Below are 24,756 nucleotides of genomic sequence, written 5' to 3' on the forward strand. Positions count from 1 at the left end.
TTAAGGTCAAACTTATCGGATGCAACTCTTTGAACCTTTGAAAGTTGTATCTCACTTTCTTCGTGATTCATTAAAAGTAGAAGAACTATATACAGGTCAGATATTGTAGAAGTTATATGTTCTCCTTCTTGAATATTAGCCTTCCTCTTAAAAAATGCATCAATTCTTTGATTTTTTATCATTATTTTGTATAAAAATTTGAATATATGTATTGTAAAATATGTAAAAAAAAAGTTAGAAAGATAAATATTAAAATTTATAATATTTATTGAATTTTTTATTAATTTATACAAATACAATAATATCAATACTTATTGAATATTCTAATATTTTTTTATCATATAAAAAATTAAATTAAATAAATAATAAAAAATATAAAATAATATTAAATTAAATAAATAAAAAATATCTAATTTTTTATATTTGAATTCAAAGACAGAGAAAGTGTTGCTTGTTGAATAGAGAGATGCAAATAGAGAAGCAAAGCAGCCTGTTTTTATAATGATTTTTATCTTTTGTTTGGTTAGATGATTTTTTTTATTTTTATCTTTTTTTTATTAGATAACTTTTTTTATTTGATTTGATTGTTAGATGATTTTTTTTATTCTTATATTTTTTGTTAGATAATTTTTTTATTTAATTTAATTTTATCTTTTAATTTTGATTTGTTGTGAAGTTAACAAAGACCCACCGAGTTCAGTCTAAATTCAACATGTTTTTAATGTTTAAAAATAATAATTTTTATCTTTTATTTTGTTAAATAATTTTTTTTATTTTTATCTTTTTTTGTTAGATAACTTTTTTAATTTGATTTAATTATTAAATAAACTTTTTTTAATTTTAATTTTTTTTGTTAGATAACTTTTTTGATTTGATTTGATTTTATCTTTTAATTTTAATGTATTGTGAAATCAATAAAAGCTTATTTAATTTAGTCTAAATTCAACATATTTTTAATATTTAAAATTATAAATTATTATATAATAAAAACAAAAAATAAAGATTAAACTTAAATATTTTAAATCATTATAAAATATTTAAATTAATTAAATTATTATTTATTTTTTAAAAAATACTACTAATTCTTTTATAAAAAATTTGGAGGGCATAGTTGCATTACCTCGCTTAAGCTCCGCCACTGCTTATCCCACTTTGTATAGTCATTCTCCTCATCTTACTCAATGTTCTTTTATGAAAAAAGAGAAAAAAAAAAAAAAAAACGGCGCGATTATGCAAGTAATTGTTTCCCGGAAATAACACCAAATAACTCCAAACGCCACGAAATTTCCATGAGAACACACCATATGTATCGTACAGTATTCGGTGCTTAAATTCTCCTATTCTTGGTTCTCGAAAGGCCACTGCAGCGACGGTAGAGGAATGGGGATTGAAATCGTGGAGCCTAACACATGCTTCAGGGGTTGCTGTACCAGCGATTCTATTCCTCTGCATCTCCCTCCTTCCTCTTACGCTATACTCTCACCCATTGCACGAGGTAATCTCAAACCCTTCTCTATTGTTTTTTCACTACTTTTACTTTTGGTTTTCAAATTTGCTCTCTTATTTCGTTTTAACTTCTCTCCAAGTAAGCTGCTGAAAAGATGTACGGCTTCTTTGCAAAGAAAATGTTAACTGAATATGTATGATAAAGTTCTGTTTGTCAGTATTTTCTTAGCAGAAAATTCAGTTAAAACAATGGTGCATTGTTTACCTTAATAATGTTCCTTTTTTTGGAAGCCAAATAAATCCCAAGGGTATGTTTCTGAGTTAGAATTTTGGAGTGGCAGCCATGGAATTGTAGAAGGGAATGGGATTTTAGAGGGAAGGGGAGAGGAAGGAAGGGTTTATAGTATAAAGGGCAGCCTAGGAAAGCATTCCGTGTTATTCAGGGTTTGGGGATTCACACCGTTGCTCCAAGGGTCCGAAGTATAAAAATTTAAAATTTAACACTAAGAGTTGACGGTTTAGGTGATTGTTGACAGTTATTTCTGCTATTATATTTCGATAAAAGATGAAGATTAGTATTATTTCTTGTGTTGGTGATGGCAACCATAGGGGCAGAAAGTATTGTATATGAAGGGAATTTGGATGGCAAGAAGGTTGCTGTGAAGAAACCCATCTTATCAATTTCAGAGGACATTGATAAGTTTCATAAAGAATTGCAACTGCTGTGGTATGTATATTATGTTTATCTGTCTAACTCTACTACCCTTCAGCATTTATGTAGCTCTAAGCATGCTTTTTAGCATTTCAGCTAGTGAATTTACTATTTTCCCTAGTGTTTTGACATGCTACATGATGAATGTGAAGTTTTGTGAATTTTTGGTTCACCATTTTTTTGTTTCTCCTAAACAAATGTAGCACGCTAGATCACCCGGGAATAGCGACATTAATTGCAGCCCATGCAAAACCACCTAATTACCTGTTTTTCTTCGAATTCTATGAATCTTTGAATCTTGCCCAGAAGTTACATGTGGAAGAATGGACCCCAACTATCAATCATGCACTCGTATTAACAATGCAACTAGGTATAATTGCAGTCCTGTAATTTTAGAATTCTCTATTGCTTAAATGTTTTTTACCCCCATATAAACATTTCAACTGCTAGCTTCCTTAACTAGTGCCTTTAGATAGACCCTAATTTATATATAAGGATTAGGAATGCTTTAAAACAAGCCTGTACTACTGCTTTCCTTTTAATTGGTTATTTTGCTTTACGGCCTCCTTTCATTTAACTTTTTTGAACCATTGATCTTTAACAACTTCAAATCTTTCATCATGTATCCGAGTAATTAAAATTATCAAGTGCTTGACAGACTTTTTAACTGTTTCCTTCTACTTCCTTTTTCCCCCCCTTTCTAGCAAAGGCGTTGCAATACCTGCATAATCTCGGGGTTCTACATAGAGATATAAAACCAGCGAATATCCTTGTAATTCTTTCCTATTTCTCTCTTCTTCTTTCTTTATTTGGTTGTGCTGTCTTTCTATCATAATATCTGATTTTTGATATGTTGTACATTTATGCACTTCACTAATACTATTTTATCTGTGGTACAGCTTGACAAAAGTCTTTGTCCACACCTCACAGATTTTGGTTTAGCAGAATACAAGAATAATCTTAAGGGAGTTTCTCTAGAGAACTGGAAGTCTTCTGGAAAACCCACGGGTGGTTTTCACAAAAGAAACATGGTTGGCACACTAATTTATATGGCACCTGAAATATTAAGAAAGGAGTTACATACAGAAAAATCAGATGTATACAGTTTTGGTGTATCAATCAAGTAAGAATTTGATATCATTTACTTTCTTCTACTTACCCTTTTCTTGGTGATGTAAGAAAAGGTGACTGGACTGAAAATTGATGTCACCATATGCATGGCATCGTTCATGCATCATATTGGTGACTTGTATTAATTGTTTTGGTTTTAGTTTATTAGCTTTATTTTGAGGATTTATTCTAGTACATCAATAGAAGTTTGTTGCATTGGGGCATCAATATCTTAGAAGAAAGCTTGCTTTAATTATTCGTTTGGACTGATACTTCAACATGTATGCTGGTCATTATTTTGTGAAATTTAGTCCTAGCCTTTCCTTGCCTTTATCATCTATCTTGCATAATTCTCCTATTTAATCCTTTTACATTACACAGGATTCCTCTTTCTCTTGGGACTTCCATTTCTTTCATAACATTAACGATAGAGAATCCTCCGAAATTTTGACTCTCTTAGGTCTACTTGATTTTTTTTTTGTTTCTAACCATGACAAAAGGATACGGTCTCTTGACTCCTGGTAGTTTTAGTTGGGAATCCATCTTCCAATTTCTTACTCATTTCTCTAGAAAACTTCTCTCCATGCAGACAAACCCATCTAGAAGTCCAAAGCTCCTTCTAAAGTTAAATCTTTTATATGGATAGCTGTGCTTAACAGAATTAATATCAATGACTTGTTGCAAGTTTGAAGGCCACATAAGGCTATCTCCCTTATATGCATGTGTTATGTGTGGGGAAAATTCAGAGTCATATTCACATCTGTTTTTGCACTGCCCAATAGCTGTTTTCTTATGGAACAATTTGTTTAGCATCTTTGATGAATGTTGGATGTGCCTGATAACCCTGGACCAATTTCTATTGATCAGGTTTGTTGGGTTTGATAGTAGAAAATAGACAAAATCTTTGTGGCAATATGCGGTTTCCACAACTATTTGGACTATTTGGGAGTGTAATGTACGCACCTTCAATGACAGATTTTCTGACAAGCAGGTTTTATGAGATAGAATTAGACGCGTAGCATCTAGTTGGTGTAAAGATCATAATCTTTATAGGGACTTTCCCTCTCAGATATATTGAGAGATTTGAAAGCAATGTTTTATAGATAAATCTTGTGTTTTTTGCTTTTGCTTTTGTATAGGGAAACACTTATCCCTCAAATTCTGTTATGCTTCTCCGCATCTTAATGATTTTTTTTATTTTATAAAAGAAAATTATTTTGTGCATTGAGTAGGTGTTGCAGTGCCATTGTAATATATATAAAATCGTATATTGATTAAGAACATGTATTAATTCTTTACCCTTGAATTCAAACGTTTTTGCTGTAGTGAACTCCTAACTGGTGTTGTGCCGTATACTGATCTTCGAGCAGAAGCACAGGTCAGCATATCTATCTTGTATGCAAGTTTGAATTTATTGGTTTAATGTAGAATGTTATTTATCACTGGTTATATTCCTCGAGTATTCTATGTTTTGGGCATTAAGCTTATGATTATACTCCTTTACTATGATTGTATTCTAGATGACACATCTAACCAGGGGTGGAGCTAGATTAACTTTCAGGGAGGGGCCAAAAAATTTTTTTACAGTTAACAAAGAATAAAATAAAAATTTTAAGGGGGCTAAACTAAAATTTATGCACAACTTGTAAGGAAAACTTGTTGGTTAGGGGAGGCCATTTCCCCCCTTGTATTGTATGAGGGTCCACCTCTGCATTAACTCATTCTGTTGAGGAATATCTCACGAAATTATGGCAGCCATAAACGCTTATCAATGTAAATATGCTATGTCCAATGAACCTCTCTATCTGTATTTTTATAAATAAGACATCTAAGGTACACAGAGATCAGTTCTGGTGACTGGATATTTTATCTCTCTATCCCTATTGCTATCTCTCTCTCTGTGTATATATATACATATACCCTGTAAGTCTTGTTGACTTACACGGTAACAACTTATGCCATATTATCGTGTAATCAAGCTTACCAACTTTCAGAAAATTCAAACATCAATAGATATGTAATCTAATAGTCGTATTATCTTGTATTTTTTTAAGTATAATGTACATAAAAGGTGACATATCAAATCAATTCCAAATTTATGAAATTTTCTTATATTGATCTATATAGTGAAATATTCAAATTCAACGATTGGATTGATGAAATTCATCACCCGTAACAAGTTATTCAACGGTATAAGGCAACAAGACTTACAGTTTCGGTAGACAGATCTCTCGTCTATATATAGTTAGGATCAAATGACACCAGTGTCAATTTAAGTAAATGTTACATCATTAAATAATCTTTTGCTTGTGTAAATTTAAAAAAAAAAAACAACTGTTGGATTAGAAACTTATATATTATAAATCTCTAAAAAATTTCATGTCAATCCAAATTTGTTTACTATATTTTTTATATACTTGAAAATCAAATTAATATATTTGTTAAAAATATACATAAAGGGTTCTTCAATTATATGCTTATTGATGTCTAATTTCAGTTAAATTTGGTGTAGATGATCTTCATTATATTAAATTTTGATTCAATGGTAGGATCAATAAAATATACATCCTATAAAAAGATGAGACTGAGACGGTGTCATTTGATTCTATATGTATATATTGACAAGAAGACGGAAAATATGAATGAACAACTTGTGCAAAGTGAAAGTAGGATTTGGTGGGATTGTCGGTTGGAAAATCTAATGCATTGGGGAAGTGGGAGTTAGGAATATTGGAATGCAATAGGGTAAATTGTGAGGGTCTCAGCTCCTCAAATTGCCTGGGATATTTTCTTATTTTGCTACTTCCAACTCATTTCCTGGGATATGTTTTGTTTTTGCATCCAAATATCAACTTTCTGCTTGGACTATTATTAATTATTATGAGGCTCTTCTTTTGCATATTGGAAGCTTTAGGAAATAAAGATTGTTTGCCATGTTAAAAATGTTTTGGATTTTTGGCTTCCTTCTGGTTCTCAACACATTGTCTGTTCAAGGGAGTTTCTTTAATTGACATTCAAAAGGATTGAGATGCTACTCACGGGCTGTTTCGCTAGGTCCTAGCCTTTTGTTGTATCTATGCGATGATGTCTCATCCTCTTCTATACATTCTACTCTTTCTTAATAAAGTTTCTTTTTTCTATCCAAAAAATAGATTCAAATATTTGCTGAAGTGACATTTATCCCTGGTTACTGATGATAGGCTCACACAGTGCTTGAGATGAACTATACTGAGCAGCAACTGACTGCAGCTGTTAATGATGGATTACGGCCATCCCTTGCTACTGAGGAATTGGGTATACCAGCAAGATTATTATCAATGATACAGAAGTGCTGGGATGCAAATCCTGAAAGCAGACCTTCCTTTGATGATCTTGTTGAGGAACTTGATCTCATTTTGGAAGATAGGAAGATAAAGAAGGCTGAAGATATGCATATTAGACCTTGTCAGTTTCATGCTGATCAACTTGTAGACAAGGCCAATCCTCAGGTTTATCAGGAGTGTTTCAACTGGTCCACTCAAGGCGAAATTTCGGCTCAGCATGCCTCTATTGCAACAGATTTTGGTTTGAGAACCTTGAATGAATCTTATGATGAACGCATGGTATACCAACCAATACTTTCTTGGGGTTCTTATGCTACATGTGGAAGAAGGGAGACGATGGAGGACACACATTTCATTCTGCCCCATATTTGCAATGTAAAGGATCTCTATGCTTTTGGTATCTTTGATGGCCATAGAGGTATTCAATAGCAATCCATGATCAATCTATATTTTGTTTGATCTAAATTCCAGAATAAATTATTACTATTTGAGCATGCAAATGCTTCATTTTAATTACTGTGAGACTTCCTTTATGATTTACATTGGGAACCTTGTTGAAGTAAGAAAAATGCAGTGTCATGGGTGTTGAGAAGTTGTAGAAAATTGAAAAGAATTTCCAATAGTAATATAACAAGTAACTAATGAAACCTTTCTTTTTTTATTAATCCATACCCTTATCCTTTGCACATTAAAAAAAATTTAAACTTTGCAATAGAATATGCTTCTGAACTAATGGCAATTGATGCACTTCTTTTATTGTGCAGCATGGTTGGGAGCCCTTCGATGTTATCTCTATTCATAGGAACTTGCATTATATGCAAAGACAAGTTACTGGAGTAGAGTTCTGTTGTCATTTTCTTGATTCAGTTCATCTCAAAGACCTCTCATTGTGTTAGGGACTTGGGTATTATGGGGTGTCCAAAGTTCCACATCGAGTAGTATGGGATACTCGATGTTGTATTTAAACTTTAAAGAGAGTGGTTCTTCTCTTTTAATAGCTGGCTTTTAAGGTGTGGTTCTTCTCAAGGCCCTTGCTATTTGGTTCTAGCAATCTTAGTTAAATTAAGATTGAAACAATAGCAACAACAACAACAAATCCTTATCTCACCAAGTGTAGTCAGTTTCATGATCAAATGATGTCATTGTATTATGTCATGAATCATGCCTGAACTCATCCTATTTATACTTAAATCTGTTTTGACCAGCTCATTCAGACAGTCTTTTTAGGTTACCAACTACTCCAAGCCACTGGGCTACCTTCTTCAATATAATCCACCATCCTAACCGAATGTTTTTGTCTGTTACCTCTTGTTATGCTGTCCATTCTGGTATGGCATCTCATCCATTGAAATGTCCTCATTTCTGCCATACTAAGTTTGTGATCATGTTTGCTCTTTGTCGCTCAATACGTTACTTCATCCCACATAACATATTTGGTCTAATAGTAGTGTGATAAATAGAAAATTAGATACTCATTCTATGGTAAATTGTTAAAATATGCAGGTGCTGCAGCAGCCGAGTTTTCCTCTAGAGCTGTACCATCATTTTTGCGATCTTTAGTTTTTATGGGCAGGTATGTTTCATTCTAGATGCTCACTTTCTTTTTCTCACTCTTTCTCATTAGTTCATCATTGAAAGACTATTCATTGTATAAATGCAGTCCTGCTAATGCACTAGCTGAAGCGTTTCTTAGGACAGATTCTGCCTTTAGAAAAGAACTTGATAGCTATCGCAAATCCAACAGATGTGTTCAGAAGGACTGGCATCCTGGTTGTACAGCAATTACTGCACTTGTAGTCAGGAACAAATTATTTGTTTCCAACATAGGTGATTGTAGGGCAATATTATGTCGTGCTGGTAATCCCATTGCTCTAAGTAAGGTGAGCTGATTATTAATGTTAACTTTAGCTTCTGTCTACAACTATAAAAGCTTCTTTACTGTATTCCCTTACATAATATTCACACTAATCCCATATTAGCAATACTAGGATCATGTTGCAAGCTGTCTGCAAGAGCGAGAGCGTGTTATTCGTCATGGTGGCCATGTTCATTGGCAAGTTGATACATGGAGGGTTGGTCCTCCTGCGCTTCAGGTTTGTTCAAATTGTCAAGAAATACCTGCTTTGTTTCTTTTCTACTGCATGCATGCTGTGAAATGCAACCTTGTGCTTGTGTGTAAAAGGTGGTAATAGTATTAATGTTTAATCTAATCGGTAGATATTGGAAGTGGTGAATGTCATTTTCGTTGGAAATTGAGCAATTCCTCATTGGAAAGATTAATGCCAGAAGATAGTGTAGTTCTACTTTTAAATGTAACTAGTATTAAGAAAAGCTAAGAGTTTCTCACTCAAGAAAATTCACGTAACTCTTTCATCTACTTCCCAGTCCCTCCTCCTTCAGTCCTTCTCACGTTTTTGAAGTTGGTATTGGAGTTTCAGCAAAAATTACCTTGGGACATTTTGCTATGATGACCTGTAGTCACCATCACCATCTATTCCTTCAAATAGATATGCTTCTCTTTGTTGAACTTGAAGAAGCTTGGACAGAGCAATCATGTAGCTTTGTTGATTTGGGGGAGCGTCGAGTCTTGACTGCCTTTTGCAAACTGCAAAGCATAGTTGTTAATCCTTGATAGTGGCATAGAGTGTTTGACTTCAATAACACTATTAAGGTGACAGGTAATAGAAGATCTGCAAAGCATCCAGTTAAGAAGGTGGATTAGATGGAAGATAGATAAATGGTGAAAGGTAGAGGAAGATCTAAAAAGACCATACGAGAGGTAGTCAAAGGAGATATATGTGTAAATGGTTTCATTGTAACATGATATATGATAGGACACGATGGCCTCATTTGATCCATGTAGTTGACCTCACCCAATGAAATAAGATTTTTTTGTTGTTTTGTTATTGTTGTTGTTGTTGTTGTTGTTTGAGACCGTGTCATGATTTTGTTAGTTACAAGAGTTAATCCACTAAAAATAAGGGGATGAAGCAAATATTTATGGGTATTTAGCATATGTAGCTCTATCCTCTCTACCCTTGACAAAAGATTTTGTTCTCTTGGTTCATCAGGTCAGTATACCTCTAAATCTTATTCAGTCTCTATCCCAATCCTCCACTAGAACACCTTTTCTCCTCGATAAACCAATATGGAAATCAAAAGCTCCCTCTAAATTCAAATCTTTTATTTGGCCTACTGTGCTTATTCAGAATTAACACCAATGATAATTTACAAGTCAAAAGACCACATAAGGCTATATCTCCAAACGTGTGTATTATGTCTCGGGGAGATTCAGAAATGGTATCACCTTTGTTCTTATGCTGGCCTATGGGTGATTCTTTGTGGAGTTCTTTGTTTGGCATGTTTGGAGAATCTTGGGTGTGCCTCCCATCTCTAGATCAGTTTCTTTTGATGAGGTTTGCAGGTTTTGGGAGAAAGAAAGAAGGGCTAAATATTTGTTGCAATGTGCAATATATTCCACTATTTGGAGTATTTGTCTAGAAGCAATCTATGCACTTTTACTTTATTTTATTATTAAAAACTACATAGACATTTAACAAAAGTAGATAACATTCTAGTAGCAAAGATATTATTTAGCATATATATTCATGAGGACAAGCCAAAAGGAATCATTCAGTAGGGAGCACAGAGCACTCAGGGAGGAGAGAGGTCCCAAATATGACAGGGTGGCTCCATGAACTGTCTTGGTGCTGCGCACCTCGAAGGCAGATGCTCCTTCATTTGAGTCGTGAGTAGTGAAAGAGTTAATTATGAGAGAAGTGTTAGGTTCTTGTTAGTTTATAATTCAGGAGATGGGAGTTGGTGGTCTTTGGCATTTCTAAGAGTCTCAGAAGAGCTGAGGGGTTCCTTGAATATCATATCTATCTTGTGTTCCATTAATGAACACTCACTAGTATTTTGATCCAGTTCTAACACCCTGTTCCGGATTTTATTATTTATTCTATTTATGCCTATTTGCTTGTTATTGTATACTTATTTGTTACAAGCTTCTCTAACAAAGTCAACTCTTTTTCTAACATAGGTTACTCGTTCTATTGGTGATGATGATCTGAAGCCTGCTGTGACTGCAGAACCCGAGATAACTGAGAGCATCTTATCTGTAGAGGATGAGTTTCTGGTAAGCCCTTTGCTATCGAAATATACTGTTTTTCGCAGTTTGGTAATTCGTTGGATCTTTGGAAAGTGTATCCAAGAATAAGTTGTTTGATAAATGATAATTAAGTGGTAATAATAAGGAATTCACAATGCTACAAAATTATTAATTCCACATGAAGGGTATTGTTAATTGCTGAAACTTACAGAAAATCGAAACTTGCTAGGAGAACCAGTAAAATTGCGCTCTCATTTATTAAAGTACACTTTAGGAATGATGTTTTTGCAGTTCTATGATATGTGCAGCATCCTCCTATTACCCTAGTTCATTTTAGGCAGCACAATTTGTTCCTCTTGTACTAAGCTAGCAATAAATTTTTATCAGGTCATGGCTAGTGATGGGCTATGGGATGTTTTGAGCGGTGAGGAAGTAATAAAAATAATAAAAGACACTGTAAAAGAGCCTGGAATGTGTTCTAAGAGGTTGGCTACTGAAGCAGTTGAACGTGGCAGCAGAGATAACATTACTGTCATTGTCGTATTTTTACGACCTGTAACTACAGCAGAAAGAATTTATTAGCATGCCTTCCTTTTGCATGTTTGTTGAGACTAGTCATGGTTGGCATGTAAGTTATACCAATTTATTGAATAAATACAAATCTATTGTAGTGTTATTGTTTCGTATGATTGATTCTGTTTATTTATTCTAATTTTTATTTTTATTTAAATAAATAAAAAATAAATTAGGTCGAAAAATAAAGCTGTGTTTTTTTTTTTTGGTCAAGTGGATTAGACCGTCTCTAATCCTAGGCATTTTCCATACACTACACATTCACACACACTACATGTTTATTTTTGGGTTCATCAAGAAGTTTGAAAACAAAATTTTATACAACTACTCATTTTGCATGAGCATGAGGGTAGTGAGAAACGCTTTTTTTTTTTGAAAGAAAAAAAAGCTAAACTCTCATAAGACACATACAAAATGAGATTACCCGAGTTCTAAAAAAAAAAAAAACGGTGTTCCTAGGTATTAACCGAGTTGTTGGAGGAGGTTGGGTTTCAGCCAGTATGGTCCAAAACTTTCAGACGGTTGGAGGTATTTGCAATGACTCTGATGCCAAAGTTAACAAATATTTTAGTAAAATGTGTGTAATTTAGAATGAAAAATTACTTGAGAGGGTATTTATAGATTGGTAAAAAAGAGTTGTTAATCGTTAATGGGATCTATGAAGTAGGTTGCCTGTTAGCATGATTCTTCCTATAGTAAGTAGGTGGTTATTTTCCACTCAGTGTGTGACACAAACCTAGCAACTACACTAGGATTCAAACCTGGTGTGGCTTCATTTGAGACAAATATCTTTGCCACTACATCACATGCCTCAGCCACAATTTAGAACCTGTTTGAGTTGCTCTTAGGCCAGGTCGCTTATGTGCAGTTCTAGGACCTAAATTGGGACTTTTCAACTTTTACTTTTTGGTTAGTAAAGTTTTGGGCTAGTAATGCGTGGGCCCATATCAGAACACAAGACATTTTCCACTAGGGGTATTCTTAGCCTGATTTGACTCGAAGACATGATTTGGATTCAATAGTTTGGATCAAACTTAGTCAGATTTTATTTGGACTTGGCCAAACTAAAAAAAAAAAAGTTTGATCAAACTAAACACTCCATCTGATTAGGGTTAAGACTCGGATCTTTAATCCATTTCAGAAAGCCATTCAACATTAACTAATTCTTCCAAGAGTTTATTGATGATCATAATTGGAAAGCAGTCTTTCATGAGTTAATACGTTGACTCCCGAAATTTATATTCAACCTGGCCCTTAAAATTTCAACGTCAATGCGTTTTCTTTTGACCTAATTTTTTTTTTCCTTATCACTCAAGAAAGACAAGAAGAATTCGGAATAGCAAATATTCTCTAGAATTTCGTTTAAATTCAAACCCATCAAGAGAGTTTTATAAAATTCTTGGACTCACGAATTTGGAGTATCCTACTTTCACGCAATTCACAGGATTCAACAAGCAATCGATATTTCACGATCAGAATTTTAATTTTGTAACTCACTTTATCCCTTTAAATAATTTCCATTAATGTTTTGCTAACATGACATACTAAAATAAAGAATTTGGATCTTCTAAATTTTAAATTTGTATTTTAGAGGGTAAAGTGTAATCTTCTATCTTTAAATGGTTTCTCTCTCATTTATTTTGTCCCACCTATAAAATAAATGGTAAAAGATCACACTTTACTCTCTAAAGTGAAATTCAAATTTTAGAGAATCCAAATCCAAAAATAAATAGTTAGTGTGGTACTAACTTGACCTTAACTGTTTACATCAGTATGCCACGTCAACACGACATTTTAATTTGAGAGACTAACGTGAATTACAAATTAAAATTCAAAATCTAAAGTAAGGCAATTAAAATTTTAAAGATCAATTGGATGCTCAAAAGAATTTTCAAAGATTAATTTGAGTATTAACTTGTTTTTCATAGTAAGAGTTCAAGGTTCCATAATCCACATCGAAACGCCAAGACTAGAGAGGAGAAGGCGTTGGAACTACTTTGCATGACTACATTCTTTGCTAAACCATCTCTCTAATTTTGCCTACCGCATTGTGGTAGGACTTCAAATTAATATTCAATTTAGTTCTTAAAATTTGAAGTTAGACACAAATTGATTCCTAAAATTATAATTAACTCAATTTAGTCCCAAAAATTATAATAGTAACACACGTTAGCTTTTGAACTGATTTCTGTAAATGGTGTGTTGATTTTGTGCGTTAACTTGTTAGAATTTAAATTCTTTGTCTAGATTTTATATGACTAAGATCTACTAGACCTCTTAGAAATTTGATTGGGCTCCTAACATTCTCACGAAGACAGCAATAATAAGTTTAATTTAAAAATTTTGCAACTTTGAGAGCAACAATCAAGCATTTAGAACTCTAATAAATCTTGAATACATGGAATTTGGACGAGAAATCAAAATCGTAACAAATTAATATACCAAATCAACACGTCGTTAAGGAAAATTAGTTCAAAAATTAATGTAAATTACGATTATAAATTTTGAAATCCAATTTAAGTTCATTAAAATTTTAAAGATAAAATTAAATCTAATTTTAAACTTTATAGACCAAATTGAGTATTAACCCGTAGGTCATAAAATTGACGGGCGTAGCTTTAAAACCATATGTATAATTCTACTAGTTTAAATGTTTAATGACCCAGAGTTCAAATCACATAATAATTCAAAGGTATAATTTATTTTAATGAATATTGCTTAATTTTTTGTAAAATGAAGTTTCGACAATGCAACTTCGATGATTTCTAAAACATAAAGCAAAATAATTGGAGATAGTCACACTTTCATTAACTATTGAACGAAAGGTAAAGGCTAATATAATAAACTCAAGAATGTAAATCTAAAGAAAAATTGAAAAAATAATGGGTTGAAATTAAGCCAAAATCCTTAAATAAAAAAATAACATTAATAAACTAAGTAATGAAAAATATATTTAGATAAAGAATAACAAATTTATGAGTCAAAGTCATTCATTGGAATATAAAAAAAATATTCTTAAAAACATAATTGAAGGCTAAACTTTTCAATACCAAAAAAAAAAAATTTAAGAACCAAATTTTCATTTAAACGAAAACTAAAATGTTATAGATATCATAATTCAAAATAAAAATAAAAAAACAATGTATTTTAATTATTAAGAAAAAAAATTTCATAACCAAGATTTTATACACAAAAAAAATTTATATATTATATAAACTTGGTCAAGATATTTACAATAAAATAAGGAAAGCCATAAAGAATAAAGCTTAAGAGACAAATATATATTTTAGTAGAAAATTAAAATGAAGAAAAATTTTGACCACCAGAACAATTATATTCAATGGTAAAAAAAAATCTACAAAACAGATGATAAGAGCAAAAAAGTTCAAATACTATGAAATATTCAAAGAGTTAGATTAGTTAAAAATATAATTTTAATTCTTTAACATAAAAATAAATAAATAACAAAGAAACTCATATTTGACAACTAATAATAATAATTTAAAAGTACAATCCTAATTAAAAAATAAAAAACGATTATCACAAAACAATTAAACCAATATCACAATTAAAATAAAAACAAAAAACTCAAAAGCACAAAAGGCTATAACCAAGAACACTAAATGTGAGCTTAAAGACCATAAATCATAAAATAAAAATTTCAAACCATAAAGACTAAACCTAAAATCATGAAGACAAACCTAAACCACGAACATTAAACCACAAACACTAAAGACTCGACTAAAAAACAAGAATCATAAAAAAAAATTCATAAAGATTAATAAGTCAAACATAAACTGAAAAAGAATCCTTAAGTCATAAAGAAATTATGCCTCAACAATAAATAAATTAAATAAAATAATCAAAAAATATTTCTTTTGTTTTAGTTTAGTTTAATTTTATTTAATACGTAATCATTTCTTTCTTTTCGATCTTGGTTTTAATATAATGACATAATTAATTATTTATGATCAATTTTTTCTTTTAGATTTTATTTATTACGTAATTAATTGCTTAAATAAAATTGTCTTATTAAACTATTCTTCCACTTTATTTCATGACAATAATAAAGAAGTTTCGTAGTCTATAAATCCAGCTCAATAGAATATATAAATTCAATTACAATTTTAGATTTTATTATCTTATCTTTAGTTGTTTTTATCTTAACTTTATTTGCTTTTATCTTTCTTAAGTCAATGCTCTATATATATTTAATTTTACCTTCATAATTTACAATTTAATTCAATCAATCAACAATCAATAGAAGTTCTTCATCTAAAGACGAAAGCAGATACCACCCGAGAAAGACGGTGGCATCCCCAAAAGGGTTGATATTTATTTACAATCTAGAGCATGGAAGGTATTGTTGTGAGAAGGGTCATTCCCTCGGATAACAGTTGCCTTTTTAATGCAGTTGGATATGTGATGGATCGTGATCAAACGAAAGCAGCTGAGCTGAGACAGGTTATAGCTGCAACAGTAGCAAGTGATCCGCAGAAATATTCTGAAGCATTTCTTGGGAAGCCGAATGCAGAGTACTGTAACTGGATTCTTGACACAGAGAAATGGGGAGGTGCGATTGAACTTTCAATATTGGCGGATTATTATGGACGGGAGATTGCTGCATATGATATCCAAACATCAAGATGTGACTTGTATGGTCAGGAAAAGGGTTATTCAGAAAGGGTGATGCTTATTTATGATGGTCTCCACTATGATGCTTTAGCTGTGTCGCCCTTTGAGGGTGCTCCCGAGGACTTCGATCAGACGATATTTACCGTACAGAAAGACAGAAGCATTGGACCTGTTGAGGGGCTTGCTCTTAATTTTGTTATGGACCAACAGAGGAAGAGGAGATTCACCGACACCGCCAACTTCACCTTGCGCTGTGGTGTATGTCAAATCGGAGTTGTTGGTCAGAAGGAAGCTGTGGAGCATGCACAAGCAACCGGTCATGTTAACTTCCAAGAGTATAGATGATCATCTAAGAAGAAGAAACTCACATGTGAATTTGTATCAAGAACAATGTTTAATTGGTGCAAACTTCTTTTTCATTTTTATTATGAACTGATTAAAGTAAAAGATAAATTGTTTATGCCTTGAAAATATTGTAGCAAGTTGTGTTGTAACTTGTAACAATAATTATTTATAGCGACAGTTTCAATCCATTGTTAATTTATTGTAACAAAAACAATATTAGTTAGTATTTCTTCAGCAGCATAATAGAAAAAAAAAATCTGTTTTAGCCATAAAAAAAAATGATAAAATTGTGAAAGAATAAGAAAAGAAAAGAATATGAATTTTTATTGATTATTGATTGATTGAATTGATTGTAAATTATAAAGATAAAATTAAATATATATAGAACATTGACTTAAGAAAGATAAAAACAAATAAAGATAAGATAAGAATAACTAAAAATAAGATAAAGAAAAGATAAGATAAGATAATAAACCCTAAAATTGTAATTGAATTTATGTATTCTGTTGGGCTGAATTTGTGGGTCACGAGATTTTTTTATTATTGTCATGAGTTAAGGTGGAAGAGTAGTTTAATATGTCTTTTTATACAATATAAAAATTTTTGTTTAATTATGCAATTGTTAACTTTTTGTCGAGTTTAATTTGTAAGCATTCATTATAAATTAATTAAGTTTCATTTATTATTATCTTACCTTTATTTGTTGACTAATTAAATCTTTTCATAAAGTTGCATTTTTTTTCACAATGTAGACAATCCTTAAATTGTATAAATAATAATATTGATCTAAACATGATTTCAATCTAAACAAGTAATTTCTTTTACAAAACAAAAATAACTAAATATTTTAACAAAGCTAAGTATTAATACAGAAATTCAAAATATATTAACTAAAGCACAATAATGGAATAATGTACACTACTTTTTAGAATACAAACCAAATAAGTTTTTCTAATAAGAGTTGAAAATTTAAAACAAGGGTAAGTATGATTTTGGTCCTAAAGTTGAGCGCCAGAATCGAAACCGTCTCTCGTCTAATTTTTTATTTAGAATCGTCCTTAACGTTTTTTTTTCGTATTAAAATCGTCATTTTTAATAAAATTTTTTATATTATTCCTAAACTACCCCTATTTTAATAAAAAAGTTATAAAATTTAAAAAAATAAAAGAAAACGTGTGGGGGGAGGGGGAAAGAAAACGCGTCGGGGGGAGGGAAAAGGTATACGAAGGGGGGGGGGGGGAAGGGGGACGGTGCCGGGAGACCTCGGGAGACCACGCTGCTGCCGTTGGGGGAAGAGGGAAAGAAAACACATTGGGGGGACGGCTCTGGGAGACCACGCCGCTGCCGTCGCCGCCGATTCGACCACGCCGCTGCTTCGGTGGTTCTGCTTCTTCTTCTGCATCTGCTTCTTCTTATATTTCATTCCCCAAGCAATCTTTGCAAGCACTGCAATTTCATAAAGAAATTACTCAGCACAGCACTGTATGCTCCAATATGAATCATTCTCTAGCACTGCAAGATGGAGAGGGTGTTTTAATTTGTTGTTTTCTAATTTTATTGTTGTTGTGTGTTAATTTGGTTGTTGAATTTGTGTTGATTTATTGAATTTGGGTTGATTTCATTGATGATGTTATTATTGGTGGTGGATGTGCTGGTGTTGGTGGTGGAGGAAGTGCTAGTAGGGGTGGTGGTGGAAGAAAAGGTGCTGATAGAGGTGGAGGGTATTTTTGTCCAAAAAAAAGTTAAAAGGACGATTTTAATACGAAAAAAACGTTAAGGACGATTCTAAATAAAAAATTAGATGAGGGACGGTTTCGATTCTGGCACTCAACTTTAGAGACCAAAACCATACTTACCCCTTTAAAATACTATTAAATATAAAGAGGTTTAAATTTATGATAAAAGACAAAATAATAGAAAATTAGAGATTTCATCGATTAACATAAAACAAAATAAATAATTGATAAACACGTGTTTCATAAGAAATTAAAAAAGATCAATGTAAATCAATTTAATAAGGGATAAGTATTGTTTTGGTCCCTAACGTTGAGGGTCAGAATCGAAACCGTCCTTGATGTAATTTTTGATTTAGAATCATTCTTAATGTTACATTTTATTTTAAAATCGTCCTTTCTAATGAAATTTTTTTATAAATGAACTACCATTTTTTATAAATATTTTTTTAAATAAAAAATATATAAAATTAAAAAAAAAAGAAGTAAAGACACTAGGGGGGAGGGGAGACACGAGGGGGAAAGGGGAAAGGGAAGGGAAGGGAAAGGGGGGAGGGGGACGGTGCTGGCGAAGCTTGGAGCTGCCGTCCCCGTCGCGAGCCAGGGAGAGAGCCTCGGCTTCTGCACCGCTGCTCCTCACCGCCGCGTTCTCGCCACTGCTTCTCGCCGCCTCATTGCTGCTCCTCGCCGCTTCTGCTTCTTGCTTCGATCTCTATTTCTGCTTCGTCTTCTGCTTTTTTTGGATCTGCTTCAGTGCTTCTGCTTCTGCATCTTCTGCTTCGTCTTCTACTTTCTACTTCTGCTTGAGTGCTTCTGCTTCTGCATCATCTGCTTCTTCATCTTCTGTTTTGTGTATTTTCTGCTTCTGCTTGAGTGCTTCTGATTTTATCATTGTTGTATGTTGATTTGTTGAATCTGGATTTAAATAATGGATTTGTTCATCATAATCCCTAATTTCCTAATTTTTATTGTTGGTTTTGTTCTTGTTTTAATTTCTGAATTGCTGTTGCTTTTTTTTTGTTTTTGGATTTATTGTTGATTTGTTTTTGGATTTCTTGAATATCTGATTTTGAGTTGTGTGTTCTATTTTTTGTTGAATCTGTATTTTTAATTTGTTAATGGAAGAAGAATTTGTTCTTCTGGAAGAAGAAGAACAAGAAGAATGAAATGGTGAAAAAAAGGGTATTTTTGTCATTTAGAAAAAAATTTATTAGAAAGGACGATTTTAAAATGAAATGCAACATTAAGGACGATTTTTTAAATAAAAAATTACATCAGAAACGGTTTCAATTCTGACCCTCAACGTTAGGGACCAAAATAATACTTATCCCATTTAATAACTAATCAAATAGAATATACATGAAAAAAATTGTTTTAAAGTATAAAAAACTTTCTGTAATATATATATATATATTCACAATATAAATCAATTGGGGTTTTCATTATTGATGAATTATAAATAACAGTGTAATAATAAAACACTAAAAACACAAACACTAAACCGTAAACCTTAATTAAAAAAATTTGGAAGAATTAAACATTTGTACACCAAATATAAAAAAAAAATTTAAATAAACCTAAAAAAAATTATAAAATACAAATATTAATAACTATATAAAATAAAAATACTGAGTCACTGAAAATTGTACTTTGGATGAATAATAATATTTTTCATATAAACATGATTTGAATGTAAAAAGTAAATTATTTCATACAATGAAAAATAACTGCATATTTTAAACCTGTTGAAAATATTAATTAAAGTATAACATATATGATATATCTCTTTTACGATATAAATCAATTGATTTTTTTTAATAAAAATAAAGTTAAAGAAAACAAAGTTATAATAATAAAAATAAACACATAAAATACACAATAAATCCAAGATAATAAACCCTAAAAAATTAATACTAAATTATAACAATGAAACCTAAAACATAAACCAAAATTCTTAAATCTTAAACCACCATAAACCATCAACAATAAAAAATAATTACTTAACCCTAAATCCTAAACCTAAACACAAAAATTTAAACCCTAAATTAAAAAATTATTGAAAAATAATTATATATTTTATTATATAAATTTGTAGATCATAAATCCTAAATTATAAACAATAAGCTATAAATTTTAAACACTAAATTATAACTATGAGAAAGCAAAACCTCACATCCTCACCAATAAAAACTAATCCTAAATTCCAAATAAACTCTAAACATTAAACTCTAGACACTAAACCTTGAGTATAAAATCTAAACCCTAATTTATAGACCCTAAGACAAAAACAAAAAAAATTTTAAACACTAAATCCTAAACTCTAAACCTTAATTAAATCCCAAACCATGGTTAGTTAAACACTCAAATCTGCTCTTTTTTTTTTCCCCTTTTAGATTATGCTTCTCATTCTATTTATGTAATTCTTAGTCATTTTGGTGGCAGCCTAAAAAATTTACATTTCTAGGAATATAACAAAAGTCATTTTGAGACAGTAATCAAGAATTCGTATGACAATGAGCTATAGAAAACAACATTTACCGTACTAAGATGTGTCTAGCAGCATCCATTATGTTATTTGCGGTCTTGAAATGAAGAAGGAACATGAAGGAAAAAGACTTAGGTAACTACATTTCACACCAGTGTGCAAAATGAATTCCAGACAATGAACCTATAGTTGAGCTCCTTTAAAAAAATGAATGAATGAAACAAAAACCTTTAAGAGAATCAGAAATTGAAGTGAACAACAGATCTGTTACGGTGGGTAACTGGAGATTAATGGGCTGGACGGCGTTGGTTGGCCCAAACGTATGAAGGAGGAGGCTTTCAAGTGGGTCTGTACGTGTGAAAGAATGGGGGTGGTACCTGCAAAGACACTCCGATGCCTAAGTTAGCAAGGGTGTTAGCAGGTCTAGAGAGTATTGGGACTTAGAGATACCTGAGGGGTGTCAGTGTATTTATAGTGGTGAACCAATAACCACCGTTGGAGTAGTGCCACTTTTCTAGGGTGTTAACCATCCCTTTATCTTAGGGAAGTTAAGATATGGCTCGTGGAAGTGGTTAGAGAGATTCTAGGGGCAGTTACTCATTCAAATGAGTGCTTATCTGCCAGCTAACCCTCGTTCCCGACTTCTTTAGAGCAAGTCGTGACGAGTACCGACTTCGTAGTGGCTGATCTGGTGAAAGGTGAGGTCAACCCTTTGGGTTGGGCCTTTTTACTTGGACCCTGGGCCTTAATCGTTGGGCCAGGGTATGAACAGTGCCCCTACTCGAGCCCAATTTCTCTTTAAGATTTGGGTTCGAGTATACTACTCGGGGTTGTAACCGACTTGTTGGAGGACCGACGTGATGTTCTGAAACCGACGTGACTTTTTGTGACCTTTTGGTTCTGACAGTTACGTCTAATCAAGCGTCGTGTCCGTTAGGGATGTGCGTAGGGATTGATGGTCTTGGTAACGGTGCATTTTCATTAATGACTGCCCCGTTTTTACCATAGTGCCCCTAGCATGTTTATAAATGCTTTCCCTCTCTTTCGTTGTTTCGTTTCTGCGATTTTTAAACTTCTTCCTCATTTGTTCGTGCTGCACCCTCGTGTTTTCGAAGGCTTTCGCTTCCTCCAACCCCCATTTTCAGATAAAGGTTAGTTCTTTCTGTAACATGCCTTTCTATTTACATGTCTTTATTTTGTAGATAGGTTGGTTTGTAGACTTTAGTTCCGTATTCCCTCCTTTAGAGACCGTGTTTTTGATTTTCCTTTTCTTTTTCCCTTGTAGGTTTTTGTTACCTTTTTAAGAAAAAAGAAATGGCTTCCGTAGATATCCTTTCTCAGTGGGTTGATGTCACGGTCCTAGGGGAGGAACCTTCGGTCGATACTGAGTTTATCACCAACCTTTGCATTCACCACAGAATTTGTACTTCTGAGGAGGACGAGCCGAAGTATGAGTTGGTAGTCCCGGGTCCTGAAGACCGGGTTTGCTTTGGGAGGGTTAATGAGGCGGCCCCTCATTTTTTTTTATGTATGAGTGTATGATCACCCGTTTGGGTGTTTTTCTTCCTTTTTCAAACTTTGAGATATCTGTTTTGCATCACTGCCGAGTTGCTCCTACCCAGCTTCACCCCAACTCTTGGAGTTTTTTGAAAATTTATCAATTTATTAGTCAGGCTTTGGAGTTTCCGACTTCTTTGAAGATTTTTTTCTATCTCTTCCATATGACTAAACCCTTCAGTGGGCTAAACAATAAGCAACAGTGGGTGTCTTTCCGAGCCATACAGGGTCGGAGAATTTTTACCCTTTTTGACGAATCCTTCCATGACTTTAAAAATTATTTTTTCAAAGTTCAAGCTGTAGAGGGTCACCACCCCTTTTTTCTGGATGATAATTCTTCTCCCCGCTTTCCTTTGTACTGGCTGGAGGCCTCCCCCTGCGAGAAATATGGTCTGGATGACCTGAATGAGGTAGAAGCAGCCATTGTGGGGTTCCTCCGAGAAGTGTGGGGGAGGGCCCCATACTTGGACACAAAAAAGTTTCTCCAGGGGTCTCCGACCTTTGTCCAGGCACAGCTAGGTAGCTTTTATTTGTTTGTTTGATTTTCGACTTGTCTGACTGACCTTTCCGACTTGTCTAATCTATTAGTTATTGTCTTTTCAGAGATGGCGAAGACAAACGCTCAGGAGTCTTACCAGAGAGTTCAGGAGGCTAAAGCGAGGTCTCGCGCCAGGACTGGTGGCGCCAGGGCGGTTATCCCTCCTCCTCCTCCTCCTCGGAACGTTGGGACTCCCTCTCAGCCCATTGTGATTTCTTCTTCAGCTTTCTCTCAGCCGCCCCCCTCCGCCCGATCTTCTCTTGAGCCAGAGAAGAAGAAGCGCAAGGCTTTAGAGTCTGGCTCTTCTGGTGAGGTTAAGGCGGATGCTCTTGCATTCGTCCGAAAGAACATCTATCCCCATGCTCGTATAAGCATGGATGATGTTTCTGTTCGGCGCCACCTTACCACTCTGGTTGAGGAGAGCCTCAAGGCGGCGGGGGTTTGTGGCAAACTCTTAGATATTTTTGAGAAGGCTCCTCTCAGCTCTTTAGGGATGACCTCGAGGGTCGAGAAGCTGGAAGGAAGGCTTCTTTTATATCAAGAGCAGGAGAGGGAGTTGAAGGAGGAAGTCGCCAAGTTGAAGGAGGAGAGGGATAGCCTCCGGGAGAAGGAGAGGAAATTGCAAGCCCAATGCAACATGGAGGTGGGCTTGAGGAAGACAGCACAAGACAGCTACCAAAGTTTATTTAACGATCTTGTGTCTGTGAAAAATGAGCTGCTGAATTCTCAGAGGGCCTATACCGAGTTGGAGGACTCTATTGCTGATGGGGCTGAGGAGGCTTGGAGGATCTTTAGGGAGCAGGTCGGAGTCATTGCTCCTGGCCTGGACCTTTCCCCTTTAGATCCTGATAAAGTTGTCATTGATGGTGCCATTGTGGATTCCCCTGTCCCCGAGATTATTTCCGAGTTAGAATTGAAGACTAGGGGGCAAAGAATTATAGAGTCCCCTCCTTGCCCTAAGGACGCTCCGAGTTCTTCTATAGTTCCTCCGACTTCCTCTTCGTCTCCCCTGGATGCCTCTCTTCCCGGTCCTGGTGGCGCTCCTTCTGCCTCTGGTGGTGGTGATCTGTCTACTCCTCTTGCAAAAAAGTAATTTGTTGGCTATTTGGGGGCCCGGCCTGTGGGTCCCCTCTTTTTAAAACTCTTTATTTATTTTTGGTAGTGTTTGAACAATTTTTTGGCCTTTTAAGGCCGTAAACAAAACACTTTATAATACCCTTTTTAATAGGGGTTTAAGTTAAAAAATAAGTACCCCTTTTTTGGATAAGGGTTTAAGTTACCTTATACGTGCATGCTTTTCTGGTTTGCGATTTTTTCGAATTCCCCTTGATCTTTTCTAAAAAACCTTTTCTTTGGCTCGTCTGCCTTTCTGAACCTTTTTGTTTTAAGGATCTTTAGGACAGCCTTTTAGTCTTTTCTTGGATTTTTTCTATCTCTCTTTTGTTATTCCTAGTACTCAATTTCGCTTCATTGAGCTTTTCTGACTTAGGCTACTTTCGTGATTCATTTTTGTGTTACTCGGTTTCCCGTTCTGGCTTATGAGTCGGGATATTTCCGAGTTTATTATGATCAACTTCTATAACCTCTTTACACCGACTTGTACCTCGTCGTTTTATCCTGACGACCATCTAGGTCGGTTCATGGGATTTTCACGTTTTGTCGAGCTTAAGTCGGCGCGTTTCGTCGAAAGGAAGAGAAAACAACAAAAAAGGAATTTATAAGAGATATTTGTAAGATGAAAAGATCTTTATTAATTGGGGAGGTACTTCATTGCTACTAAGGGTTTTGACAGTCTATTTCCCTTAGCCCCTACTATGATGCCTCGTTAAAAACCCTTCTCCAGAAAAAACCCTTTGGTTTTGGGAAAAAATCATGAAGTTGGGAAAAGAGTACATCAGGGAGTAGAGTTCACTTTTAGCTATAGTAACTTTTCATATTACAAGCATGCCACGACCTTGGTAACTCAGTGCCATCCAGGTCGGTCATTTTATAATAGCCTTTTCCTAAGACCTCCTTGATTTTGTATGGTCCTTTCCAATTTGCAGCGAGCTTTCCTTCCCCTGATTTGTTGACTCCAATGTCGTTTCTGATCAAGACCAAGTCACTTGGGGTGAATGCTCTTCGAATGACTTTTTTGTTGTATCTTGTAGTTATCCTTTGTTTCAATGCTGCTTCTCTTATCTGGGCT

At 33.8% G+C, this 24,756-nt stretch overlaps 2 protein-coding genes across 4 annotated transcripts; both read left to right on the top strand.

Moving 5' to 3' along the window:
- The first annotated feature begins 1,103 nt into the window (after positions 1-1,103).
- Positions 1,104-11,388, top strand: LOC112775755 (protein kinase and PP2C-like domain-containing protein). Of its 3 annotated transcripts, none has more exons than XM_025819589.3 (12): positions 1,104-1,495; positions 2,056-2,173; positions 2,362-2,528; positions 2,863-2,930; positions 3,058-3,281; positions 4,595-4,646; positions 6,469-7,009; positions 8,095-8,164; positions 8,252-8,471; positions 8,580-8,684; positions 10,634-10,729; positions 11,090-11,388. In XM_025819589.3, the coding sequence occupies exons 1-12, from the start codon at positions 1,381-1,383 to the stop codon at positions 11,282-11,284; spliced, it is 1,971 nt and encodes a 656-aa protein (XP_025675374.1). In that variant the 5' UTR covers positions 1,104-1,380; the 3' UTR covers positions 11,285-11,388. The 3 variants fall into 3 exon arrangements, 2 of the variants coding, with proteins under 2 accessions (XP_025675374.1, XP_025675377.1); XR_011877069.1 differs by having other exon boundaries at positions 1,119-1,495; positions 8,571-8,684; XM_025819592.3 differs by having other exon boundaries at positions 1,172-1,495; positions 2,465-2,528.
- A 4,177-nt stretch (positions 11,389-15,565) lies between these two features.
- Positions 15,566-16,443, top strand: LOC112779821 (OVARIAN TUMOR DOMAIN-containing deubiquitinating enzyme 2-like). The gene has a single exon (XM_025824172.3). It carries the CDS (start codon positions 15,629-15,631, stop codon positions 16,253-16,255), a length of 627 nt encoding a protein of 208 aa, XP_025679957.1. The 5' UTR covers positions 15,566-15,628; the 3' UTR covers positions 16,256-16,443.
- The last annotated feature ends 8,313 nt before the right edge of the window (positions 16,444-24,756 follow it).

The sequence above is a fragment of the Arachis hypogaea genome, chromosome 19 (genome assembly GCF_003086295.3).
Source record: "Arachis hypogaea cultivar Tifrunner chromosome 19, arahy.Tifrunner.gnm2.J5K5, whole genome shotgun sequence".
Taxonomy (NCBI): domain Eukaryota; kingdom Viridiplantae; phylum Streptophyta; class Magnoliopsida; order Fabales; family Fabaceae; genus Arachis; species Arachis hypogaea.

Coding starts and splice junctions, on each gene's coding strand:
- LOC112775755 (XM_025819589.3), top strand. CDS start 1,381: ATGGGGATTGAAATCGTGGAGCCTAACACATGCTTCAGGGGTTGCTGT. Junction 1,496..2,055: donor ACTCTCACCCATTGCACGAG/GTAATCTCAAAC, acceptor TGGCAACCATAG/GGGCAGAAAGTATTGTATAT. Junction 4,647..6,468: donor ATCTTCGAGCAGAAGCACAG/GTCAGCATATCT, acceptor TACTGATGATAG/GCTCACACAGTGCTTGAGAT.
- LOC112779821 (XM_025824172.3), top strand. CDS start 15,629: ATGGAAGGTATTGTTGTGAGAAGGGTCATTCCCTCGGATAACAGTTGC.